This window comes from Hordeum vulgare, chromosome 7H (genome assembly GCF_904849725.1).
Source record: "Hordeum vulgare subsp. vulgare chromosome 7H, MorexV3_pseudomolecules_assembly, whole genome shotgun sequence".
NCBI lineage: Eukaryota > Viridiplantae > Streptophyta > Magnoliopsida > Poales > Poaceae > Hordeum > Hordeum vulgare.
The window spans coordinates 613,128,166-613,140,742 of NC_058524.1; the positions used below are offsets into that span (position 1 = coordinate 613,128,166).

The 12,577-nt window shown below is 48.5% G+C and overlaps 1 protein-coding gene and 1 non-coding gene across 2 annotated transcripts; both read left to right on the forward strand.

Annotated features, from left to right (window-relative positions):
- The first annotated feature begins 1,438 nt into the window (after positions 1-1,438).
- LOC123414333 lies at positions 1,439-1,632 on the forward strand. Its single transcript, XR_006614328.1, has one exon. It is a non-coding gene; the product is annotated as a U2 spliceosomal RNA (small nuclear RNA).
- Positions 1,633-9,647: 8,015 nt separating this feature from the next.
- LOC123411209 (receptor-like serine/threonine-protein kinase At2g45590) lies at positions 9,648-12,022 on the forward strand. The gene has a single exon (XM_045104152.1). The coding sequence runs from the start codon at positions 9,741-9,743 to the stop codon at positions 11,832-11,834; it is 2,094 nt and encodes a 697-aa protein (XP_044960087.1). The 5' UTR covers positions 9,648-9,740; the 3' UTR covers positions 11,835-12,022.
- Positions 12,023-12,577: the final 555 nt, after the last annotated feature.

Below are 12,577 nucleotides of genomic sequence, written 5' to 3' on the forward strand. Positions count from 1 at the left end.
TCCCTCCGTTCCTAAATATAAGTCTTTTAAGAGATTTCACTAGATGACTACATACGAAGCAAAATGAATGAATCTACACTCTAAAGTATGTCTATATATATCCATATGTAGTCCTTTAATAGAATCCCTAGAAAGACTTATATTTAGGAACGGATGGAGTACATGTGTACCACCAGCCAGCTTAGCCATCGATATGAAACACAGAGCTGCAAAGAAAAACTAGCAGGCCACACGCGCGAGCAAACAACCGACAACTCTTACTTTGATGACGAGCCTCGCAAGAGAAATATGTACGACTTGCACCGACCGTGTCCTCCGCATCCGACCACCTAGTGTATGTCATCCTCATCGTCTGGAGCACTGCAACTCCGACTTCAGAGCAACCAAGCAACCCACGAAAGATCACCTCACACACGTCGGGAAGAACCGACTATCGAAATCTAGACCACGACCCGAGCTCCTCTGGGACACCATCATCGTTGCCAAAAAAGGAACCAACGCCCCGCCTCAGCAAACCACGCGGCAAAGATGCCGCCATCCACCGGTCTCGCCGTCGTGGCCGACTTGGAGATGATGCCCCCAAGGAGGAGAAAGACGCGATGACGCCTTCACCGTCCGATCCAGCAGATCTGAGGTTTCCCTCCGGAGCCAAAGCCATGGGAAGGAGGGGCACACTCCATGACGACGCTTCCAACAAAGGTCGCGATACCCACGGGCGACGCCGCCGTCGGCTCCGATGATGCGCCAAGCACATGTTACCAATGACTTCCGCCTACCAATCACCATCCCTGATGAGAGCAAACTTACTCTGGACGCGGGATCCCTAGATCCACCACACCCAGACACGCACCACCACCATGAGCGTAGCCGCCGCCCACCACCGCAGCACCAACATGACCACCACCGCCACAACAACCAGCTCTGCGTCGCAAGGAGAAGCACCCAGATCGAAGCCACCTGAGCGAGCAGCAGAAAAGCTAGCAGACCCGCCACCACGCACACACCTCGCGCGCCAGAGTCGCTACGCCCAGCCAGATGTCGCGCCCGACCCGCGCCACCGCCGACACGCTAGACCATCGATCCGCGCCCCACGCGCACATCGGGAGCCCAACACCGCCGCGCGCAGCTCGCCGCACAGGTCGTCCACTCCCAGCCCAGGCGGGGAACCGGGACCGAGGCCGCGCCCCGGCGCCCCACCGCATCACACTGTGCCTGAGAGCACGCATACCGCCGGCGCCAGACGATCGGACATCCCACCCCCCTTTGGGGGCGAGGCCCGCCGCCACCGTGGTAGGGACCAGCGGCAGCGGCGGAGGGAGGAGACGATGGGGGAGCACCGGTGGCGGGTGGATAGGTTTCCCCCTAAGCCGCCCGAGCTAGGAGACGCGGGGATCGGGCTTCCCTTCCTTCGTCGAACTGCATGATTATCATCAGAAGTATCCTTTCTCGGCCTCTTGGATAAGATCAAGTATAATATCTTTTTTATCAATTTCATATAACGTAGATCCATGGATCCATGAGATATTAAGTTAATTTTTCATGGGGGAGAATTTGTTTGTGTAACACGTTACATGGACGGTTCTCATGTGTCGGCCAAGTGTTGCACTATTGCTTGAATCAGGCGCACCCCAACCAAAGCAGAATAAAATGGCGGCATAGATCATAATCCCGACGTCTGTATCTATAGAGCTTTGTGCTCATTTGTACGGTCTAGACAGACTGTGTACTGCAGCGTTGCTTCAGGGTTCAGAGACGAGAGTGAAGTACTGTAGTAGTACATAACATAAGAGTGACATGTCCTCGCAGTCACGGCCCCCTCTCAAGCACGCCAGCGCCTTCCATTGCAGGAGAGATCCATGTCATAGTATGTTGTCAGTTTTGAGCGAGACGCCCGAGATCAGTCCAGCTCGCCTGCTTTGCCTTTGCTTTGCTGCACCCGGCCGCAACCTCTGCCGGCACTCGCGCCTCCACGCATACATAGATGATGGAACTCCCACCGCATCGCTCCATCAGCGCCACCAGTACTTCAGCTCACCATTTTTTATAGTATATATTAGTGTACAAAAAAGACTTCCGTTCCGTTCCTGCTCCGTCAAACCCGCATGTCGGCTCGGCGTCCCGTCCACCCACGCTAGCTGGATCTGGACTTCTTCTTCTTTCTTCTTTCTTTCGATCCAGCGTGCATCGGTCTTTGACTGGGAATGTGCCAAAGGATTTATTATCTGCCACTTCGTAGGAGTTTTATTCAGGATTTGCTTGGATCTTAGGCTGCAATTTTCTTCCACGTGCCAAAGGGATTGGGTCGCTCCACGCTTGCCAAGATCATGAGATTTGGCACGCATGAACCTGTCAGATAGAACAAAGACAGGCCCAAGCGTGTTGCTTCGCTGTAATACACAAAGGTAGGACGCAACACGAGAATTGTATCGATCATGCGTCCGTACATACATATATACACAGTTACTACAAGGCACGAAAGTGATAACTCTACCGTGGCTAACTAACTCCCTAAGGACCGGCTCATTAGCCCAAGACTAGGGAGATTCAGTTAAGTTACCACGCACAACGGCTGCAGCAGCACATACAGCTTCCTTCACATTCAGGTTTCAGACCGAAGTGAAGTGCCGACAGACGAGAATTTACTATGAAGCACCGATACTTTAGAAATTTGTGTATCGCCGTTCAGTACTTCGTCGATATTCTGATACGTCAGATACGCCTTCGATACGGGTTTTCCCCAAGTATCGTCTTTTTTAAATAAAAAAAAAGCGATACGGGTATCCTTAAAGCATCGTCACTGAATATTGCTCATAACTTGATGTATCGTTGATCTGTTCATATAGATAGTGTATGTGTATTGTGTACTGATGTAGTAGTTGGATAAAAGTACTTCCTAAGGATGTTGTTTGTTGGATAAAATTACTTGTTGCTTGTTGATTTTTGTGGCATAAAATTACTTGCTATGTTGTTGCTGCCTCCTATTGCTAGGAAAGAAGATACAAGTATAAATCATGACATCTTTTAACTTTTTTGTCATCATTTGAACATTATTGATGTGTATTGCTTGTTGATTTTAATTATCGTCGTGTTCATAGGTGAGAGTTTCTATATATTTATTGTTATGAAAATAAAGAGCTCAATGAAGATTGTGCTCTCTATATCGTTATTAAGAATAAACTTTTAAAATATTAAAAGAAGAGTAGTACCCTCTTCATTATTTGGCCAACTCGTGCAATGTAAGGTTGCTTTTATATATGTTTGTCATTTGATAATCTTAAGTTTTTTAACTTTAAAATATTTGTTGATTTCATTTTATCATGTTAATGTGTGTTACAGTTCAAATTAGATTGTGACAGTCTATGACCGATTGGTTGTGTTACCCCATTGATGATAGTGTGATTTTTAGAATGAGAAACACGAAGGTATGAAATCAATTAGGCAACCAGTGATGCGGTATTTTGATATCATCTCATACATTTTATTATGTTATCTTTTTTATATGTTATTTTATCATTATTTATATATGCTTAACGTATCACCGTATTGTTGTTTTTAGAAATTGCGGTATCCCATATCACTGTATCAGTGTCGCCTTATCGGTGCTTGGTCGGACGAGACCCTTCTTTCTTTGCTGCATGGGAACCTTGTCACGCCCGGCGGCAAATCAGCGGCCTCGGCGTGACTGTCACCGCCACAAAGCAACACTGTCTGTTTGGGTCGGTCCGTTTGCTTTACTGCATCCGGCGGCAACCTTGCCGCGCCTCCGCGCATGGAACTGCTGCCCACCGCCGCCACTGGTTCCTCAGCGGCTCACCATCGTTCATCATAAAACAAAAGTCTGAACGCGTCCGATCGGATACGCTGGACTTGCTCCGGTTTTCCTTCGTTCCCATCCCAGCGTGCACCGATCTTTGACCGGGCGTATTATAAGGTGGTGGATGGATGGATTTATCTGCTGCTGCTACTACTCGACACTTGACAGTGGTTTTACTCGGGATTTTGTTTGGGTCTTCCGGATGGTACCGTGCCTGGAAAGAGCAGCCGTTTGGCACGTGAACCTACAAAGCTCGTGACAGATCCAGTTGAATCTCACTTTGTCGATGTGAAAAGAATATGCTCTGGACGAAAGTACCATCCCCACATCAGTAGCGGCCCCATGAAACCAAGCATGATGGATGGATGGCCTCGCTATCTACCACGGGAAGAGAAAGCATGCGAGGACTGTACTAGTAATTGATCTGCATGAGAAGAATTGTTTTCCTTTATGCAAAACTACAGGAGAAGAAATTAACCTCACTTTTGGTGGAAATTGCTTTTGGAGGCCGAGGTCCATGCATGGAGGTCTTCAAATATAAACTTCAAATTTCGTAAAATTAATATTTTAACATTTTCAAAAATTCTGAAAAAAAATACATAGATAGATGAAGGTATAATACACAAGTGTGTAATTTTTTAAAACTAGATACGATGAATTAAGGGCTATGCAAAAAACATAAATCTAAGACTTTTTAACACGTGGTACTATTCATCCTTCCATACCATGGATTTCTCTTTTTTGTCCAGGTCGTGTTTCAAAATATTTTGGCCTGAAATTTTACGCACACACGGATCACATCCTTTTTTAGGTGTAAATTTTTTTCATATTTTTTAAGACCACATTTTTTGAATTTTGATTTTGTTTCAAAAATTTCGGCCTTCATGGAGGCCGAGTGCCAAAATGTCATTCTTCACTTTTGACAACTTGAGTGTAGCCGTAGTATCCGAAGTATGTCTAGAGGGAGGGGGTGATTAGACTACTTGATTAAATAAAAACTTAGTATTTTCCCATTTTAGTTGCGGGACAGTTTTAGCAATTATGATCAGTCAAGTTCACCCTACATATGTATATTTAAGAGTATAGCAGCGGAAAGTAAAGACATGCAAATGTAATGTATATGGTAGGGAAGGAAGATCAAACACAAAAGGTTGACACGGCGATTTTTGGCGTGGTTCTGATAGGTGGTGCTATCATATGTTCACGTTAGTGTAGCCTTCAACCCACGGAGGATAACGACTGCGAGAGTCCAAGGAGGGCTCCACCCACAAGAGGTCCACGAAGAAGACTAGCCTCACTCACGGTAAATCTTCACGAAGTAAGCGATCTCCTTGTCCGTACAAGCTTTTTGGTTTAACTCCACAACACAAAGTAGGAGGCTTCCAAGTGACACATAACCAATCTAGGAGACACCGCCATTCAAAAAGTAATAGATGCGGTTGAACGATGAACTTCTTGCTCTTGTGCTTCAAAAGATAGTCTCCTCAACACTCAATCATTCTCTCACATATTTGGCATGGGTAGGACAGATTGATTTTGTGGGAAGAAACTTGGGGAGGCTAGAGATCAAGTTTCAAATGGTTGAATTTGAATCTCTTGATCTCAACACATGAGTAGGTGGATCTCTCTCAGAAATATGAATCTAGCAAGTGAGTGTGTGTTCCGAGCGCTTTTTTTACGAATGAGAGGAGGTGGATGGGTATATGTAGGCATGCCCAAAATTCAACTATTACAACATTATTGCCCAACTCGGTGACACCGAAATGAATCTCGATGGTACCGAGTTGTACTAAATGTGGCAACTCTTAAATTCTCGGTGAGACCGATATATAAATCTCGGTGGTACCGATACGACGACCCGGGGCAATTTCCAAATCTCGGTGAGACCGTTTTCAAACTCGCAAATTCCGACTTTTGAAATCTACCCAACACAAAGTTGGTCACATGCTTTCGGTGGCACCGATATGAAACTTGCTCGTACCCAGAGATTATGGTTTGGCAAAGGATCTGTCACTGGAAAAATCGATAGGGCCGAGTGAGGAAAGTTGGTGGCACCGATTTTGCCGTTTTGGCTTGAGATAGAGATATTTGTGGGAGAATGACTGAATATTTTTGGTGGCTATCTCTAAGCACTCGAGCAACCAATTTATCATAATACCTCACCCCCTTTTAATAGTATTGACTTTCCTATGGACTCAAAAATTGATTTCTCACAAATGTAAAATGTAGAGTCCTCTCGCTTGAAGCTTGAGCCAATCCTATTCCTTTCCTTGCATCAAGGGGTTTCTTCTCACAATCCTTTAGCCGATGCATATTTGAACTTTTCTGAAATATACTTGGATAAAACCATTAATTCAATTATACATATGTTGTGATTAATTACCAAAATCACCTTAGGGGGCAATTGTGCTTTCAGTAGTATATAGAGGAAACACGGTTTGGAACCTCTAATTTTTTAGGTTAACGAGACAATCTGGTATATTCAGAGCATCTTCAACCGGACCTCCCACTAGTCATCGTCCAGACTAAAAAACATCATCTTACCGGACCCAAATCCAGACTATATGTCTGGGTTGTTAGACAAACCTCAAACTAAAGCCATGTGTGTAGTGGCTTTGAATTAGTTCAAATCGTGTCCGCCACATCGATAGGCTGGGCCTATCCTAGATCGACCTGGACCCTTGAACTAGATCTCGGTTTTGTCCTTGTCTTTGTTGTCCCTTGTCTCTGTCGCCATCTCCAACCCGCAACGCCATCATCACTAGGTCTCATCCCTTCAGACGTCCTTGCCGACTTAGACACGAAACGCCGCAAAGGTACAACCTACTCCACCAGACATACACTTTGCCTGCCATGTGTTTGACGAAATGTCGGAGCTGTTGTTTTAGTTTCCTTTGGTCATTTTTAGGCAAACGAAATATCGAATGATGAGTTTGCTCCCACAGGAACTTGATCAGTTCATTTTGAAGGAGTTCATCGATTCGTTAGATTCAGACATAGATGATGACTTGATGGTGAATATGATAATCCTTGGAAGAAATGGAGAAAAAAGAGGAGTATATTCTCAACACAAAGGCTTTGATGCCGAGCAGGATAGTTGTTGTCTAGGCTAGGATAAAGAGCCAACATGATCTCTACACTACTACTTCAAACCCGACTCAATATTCACTAGTTTTTTGGGGTCGCTTCCAGATAACGAGTCATTTGTACTTGTGCATAGTTGATGTTTTGCGAAGCCATATGATCCTTCACGCCGAGGACGTATTTTGCGGGCAATGGTCATTCTCTCCAAAACCAAAATGCACGACTGCTCTCAGGATGCTTGGATATAGCACAACAGGAGATGTTGCTGACAAGGTCGTCGTGATGGGAGAAAACACGTGCATTGAGGCCATTGTGAATTTTGCCTACGCCGTGGTGAAGGTGTCGAGACGGGAGTACTTGGGATAACCAAATGCCAAGGACAAAAAAATTGGGAATGGAGCAGCAATAGGTTTTTCAAATATGTTTTGCAGTCAATTGCATGCATTGATAAGGGAAAAAGACATACATGTTTGCGTGAACAATACCAAGGTCACACCAAAGTGGCCATCGTCATACTTGAAGCAGGTGCTTCTAGATTTGACATGCTTTCTTAGGCATGCGAGATTCTCACAATGACATCAATGTGCTTTAAAATTTCCTTTTTTAGGAGACTTTGTGATGGAATGCTCGTGCATGCAACTACACCGTTAACGTGCAAACCTACCCCCGGTAGATACTACCTTACCAATTATATCTATCCTTAGCTGGCGACATTTGTGAAGATTATACCTGATTCCTAAGGTAACAAACGACATCTCTTTGCAGAAATGCAAGAAGTAACTAGGAAGAATGTTAAGCGGGGCAATCGGAATGCTCCAAGCTCGTCGGGTATTGTTCATTAAGCTATTAATATGTGAGATCAGAAGACATTGTGACACACGATGACTTGTTGTGTAATCTTGCACACCATAATCATGAAGGATGGGGGCAATGGGGCTACCCGCACATATGGTTGCCCCCCAGATCAAGATTATGCGCACGTTATGAACTTTCTAGAGATACATCAGCAACTTCAAGATACCGAGACACACATGCAACTACTCAATTATCTTGTGAAGCTTATGAGGATTCACACTTAAATTCACTACATTTTACGTTTGAGCTATGCACTCTGAATATTTTATATGTTTGAACCATGCATTTTTTGGTCTAAAATATTTATTGGTGTATTGTTGTGTGTTATATTCATTGTTATGTCTATTTGCATCATTCAATGATCTGCGTGCATGTGTTTGCATGGAAATGGGGTGTGGTTAACCGGATTGACATATAGGGGTTGTCTGGATCCTATACACGGACGCGTCCATACAGATCAACAGACATTTAGGGGGTCATATTAGGCAAGGCTGGTTCAAAATACTCTTAGGAAATAGATTTGTCTTTTGTTGGTACCTCGGGAGGTGAAACTCTAGCCGTCATCATCATTCCTTCCCCCACTGTATCATCTTCACCGTTCCGTTTTTGTCGATGGAGGATGCCTACCGAGGAAGTTCTCAATGATGGACGCTTCGCGGGGGTCTCTCTTTAAGAACATTTTCGTGGTGGCATGATGCTCGTGCGTTGGATGACGATGAGTTGGTTTCACGAGGCAAGCGGATAAGTTCGATGACATTTGAAGGTGCGACAACTCTTTTGTAGGTATTGCGCACCATGACAACATTCGGCTTGTTGCAAAAGAATCTAGGTCGATGGTGGTTCTGGTTCCTACACACAATGGAAGTGGTGTCGGTTTTGATTTGGTGTGGCATCACACAACATTTGGCGGTGCACGGGTCACATGTCAACGCCACATTACATGCTTAGCATACCTTCGTCGAGGTGGTGGAACTTAGGATAGTAGCAGTTGAACATGATGGCTCGACATTGCTCAACGACATGCATGTTTTACAAGTGGAAGTTTTGCAGCTTGGGTGATATCCTAGCTCCACTTTAGGTAGAGGTAGCGATGACCGAAAATTGCAAATGGTGCACGGGCACCATGGTGCCCGTTTTTAAGAATCATTTTCTACAATGTAAAAAAAATGAAACTTTTTGAAGACACACACAAACATGTATGTTATGTATCTGTGAAATTTTAAATTAGTTTACTTTCACACATGGCATACAAAAAAATGACAAATATGTATTTATAAATGGGTTTCTTTTGTTTTGTTATTAGACCAAAATTTTGTTATTTTTATACAGTTTACAAATTACATTTTTTTAAAACGAAATTTCACTGATTCATAAAGAATACATAGAAGTTTGCACATACCTATTTTTAAAACTTTTAAATATGTTTTTTTTTAAAAGGGCACCAAGGTAACCGGGCACACAAACTTCGCTCTCTAGCGTTGACATCCATTTTTCGTCTTTCAATCCTTATAGAATGTCTTACTATGTAGGTACCATACTTGTGCTAGTTTACGCTCATGATCTATGGGCTGTATTTTTCGGACCCTAATAGAGATTTAGCAGATGACTCATGTTTATGCAATGCATTAGAAGAGGTCCCGGCCCACCTGTCGGTCTCCACGAATTGTTTAGGGCACACTTGGATCACGTTTGCTTGTCCAATGGGTCCGGCATGGACGCATGGGGCGGGCGTCGCACGCGAGCCGAATCGACAGAAGCCAGGCCAGGTCGCGGGCTTCCGTTGGGTCACCGCCAATCGCTGGAGAGTGGTTGAGAGTTAAGAGAGAGCGACACCTCATCTCGCCATCGTAGACTTAAACAAAAGCAAAACCAAACCCAAACCAAACCAGAAAATAATATCTCCGTCGAAGACTTCCAGCTCGGCGACCAAGCCCATGGTGGGATCGCAAGAACAAGAAAGGCGCTCCGCTTTACGCCCCCTCCGCCGATGCCCTCCCGCCAGCCCCCCTCCCCCGCCCCCCTCCCCGCCCCGCACGCCCACGCCCACGCGCACGACCGCCAGCTGCGCCGCCTCCACGCCGCGGCCGTCGCCGCGTCGGGGGCCGCCGGCGCGCTCGTAGCCGTCGCGATGGCGCTCGCGCTGCTGCTGCTCTGGCTGCGCCGCAGGAGGGCCCGGCGGCGGGAGGCGAAGGAGGGGGCTGGCTGCGCGCTGGAGCGGCTGTCGTACCGCAAGCTGCGGCGCGCCACGGGGGCGTTCGCGGCGGGCGGCAAGCTCGGGCAGGGCGGCTTCGGCCCCGTGTTCCGCGGCGCGCTCCCGCCCCCCCGCGGCGCGGGCGGCGGCTGCGGCCGCCCCGTCGCCGTCAAGGTCATGGACGCCGCCGGGTCGCTCCAGGGCGAGCGCGAGTTCCACAACGAGATCGCCGTCGCCTCCCACATCCGCGCCGCCGCCGACAAGGCCGCGTCTTCCCCCGGCGCCACCGTCGACGACGACGTGGGCAAGCCGGCGGCGGTGGCGGCGCGTGAGTCCATACTGCTCCCGTTCGCCTACTCGATGCCGCGGCGCGGGGAGGGGCGGGCGCGCCGGATGATGCTGGTCTACGACCTCATGCCCGGCGGCTCCCTGCAGGACGCGCTGCTCGGCCGCCGCTGCCCCGAGCTGGTGGCCGAGTGGCCGCGCCGGCTCGCCGTGGCCCGCGACGTCGCCGCCGCGCTCCACTACCTCCACTGCGTCCTCAAGCCGCCCGTCGTGCACGGGGACGTCAAGCCCAGCAACGTCCTGCTCGACGCCGGCCTCCGCGCACGGCTCGCCGACTTCGGGCTCGCGCGCGTCAACTCCGACCCGGACCCGGACGACAAGCTGGAGAGCGGCGCGATTGCGGAAGCGACTGATGCGAATGAAAACCCTCTGGATGGGGGATGTGAGGATGACGTCTCCGTTGTGGCGGAGAGCACGGTCACCACGACGGTTGATGGGGAAGGGAACGTTGCCCCCAAGTCGCCGGAGGTTGACGACGGCGGCGGCTTCACGTTGCCGTCGCCGGACGAGGCTGCATCCACTTCCGGGTTTGACCAGACCAGTGTCGACAGTGGTCTGAACAGCCGCAGCTGCAATGGTGTCGGTTCACGCACCGGTGGCGCGTCAGGGACCGGGAGCGACTGGTGGTGGCGGCAGGACAATGCCGGACCCAGCCATGGCGGTGTAAAGGATTATGTCATGGAGTGGATCAGATCAGAGATCAAGAAGGAGCGCCCCAAAAATGATTGGATTGCAGGGGCAGCTGCAACCAACCCGGGGGCAGAGAGGAAGAAGCAAAAGCGCAGAGCACGTGAGTGGTGGCGCGAGGAGTACACCGATGAGCTTGCGAAGAAGCAGAAACGAAGGGCGCTTGCCAAATCGAGGAGCCAGCAGGCCGGGCTTCAATGGTGGGAGCGTGATATCGATGATGACTTGGATGGCAAGGGGCGGTCCAAGTGGAGCATGGTGAAGAGCTGGAGCCGAAGAAGCAGCAGCAGCGCTAGCAATGGCAATGGGAGTGGCAATGTCAATGGGAGCATCAACTGGTGGGTCAATGGCGCAAGAAGCAGCCGTGATTGGGCAAGTGGGGACTTCGTGCCCAAGAGCGGCGGCGCGGTTAGCAGCACGCCGAGCATGCGTGGCACCGTGTGCTATGTGGCTCCGGAGTATGGTGGTGGCGGTCCTTTGTCCGAGAAATGTGACATCTACAGCTACGGTGTTCTGCTGCTGGTTCTTATCTCTGGCCGCCGGCCATTGCAAGTATCGGCCTCGCCCATGTCAGAGTTCGAGAAGGCGAGCCTCATATCATGGGCAAAGCACCTTGCACGGGTGAGCCGCCTGATCGACCTCGTCGACCCGGCATTGAAAGATGTTAACCAGGAGGAGGCACTGCTCTGCATCACCGTCGCGCTCCTCTGCATACAGAGGTCCCCTGCACGCCGGCCATCAAGCGAAGAGTTGCTCCGGTTGCTCTCCGGCGAGGGAGAGCCACCTCACCTCCCGCTAGAGTTCTCACCGTCTCCACCTGGTGGGTTCCATTTCAAATCTCGGAAGAAAGTTCGGTGAGTTTGTTTTAGGTTCTTGCTTAGATGCAAAGGGTTCTGTTAACCACCTAACCTTGTGCCTTGAGATATGTTTATCATTCCGTCCGGTACACGATTCTAGTATCTGCCTTTGTCACTTGCCAATAATTATGTATAAAGCTCTCCGTGGAGGAAAGAAAAGGCAATGGCAAATCTTAAATTGACATTTGACAAGAACTGTCTTGCACTCTTACTCACATGCGCAATCATAGGCGCTTAGTCATGCATGATTTGGTACCAAATAGACGGCCGGAGTAGAGTAAGCATATGGTAGGGGATGTCTGGCTTTTGTGCCGGTGCCTTGTGAGGCATCACTGCTGGGCAAGCTTAGAAGGTAGTGCTTTACAGGGGTGGCCTGGATCCTGGTGTTTCTCTCTTGCTTTCCTGGGAAAAACCTCGTGTTGGACTACTGTGGGGTGTCAATGGCCAACTTTTATGATGGATCCCAGTGCCTAACTAAAATTCTTGTGGTGTTTGTATGTGCTTTTCTTCTCCTTTTTGTATCCAAGTGGTACTGTCACTTTTCAGTGCCTAGTCCAGTCTCCCGGGGTTGCTACTGCTGCTTTAGTAGAATCTCAGAGTCAACCGGGCCATAATGCTCCCTTGAAAGTGATTCATTGGACTGGACGCAGCACTCACCTGGTCTTGCCAATGCGATCCATTTCGACGCATTGAACTGACATGTTAGTTGTCCTGAACTTGGTGTTGGTAATCTTAGAGTAGAAT

What these genes read in the sequence shown, in the direction of transcription:
- LOC123411209 (XM_045104152.1), top strand. Translation starts at nt 9,741, where the DNA reads ATGCCCTCCCGCCAGCCCCCCTCCCCCGCCCCCCTCCCCGCCCCGCAC.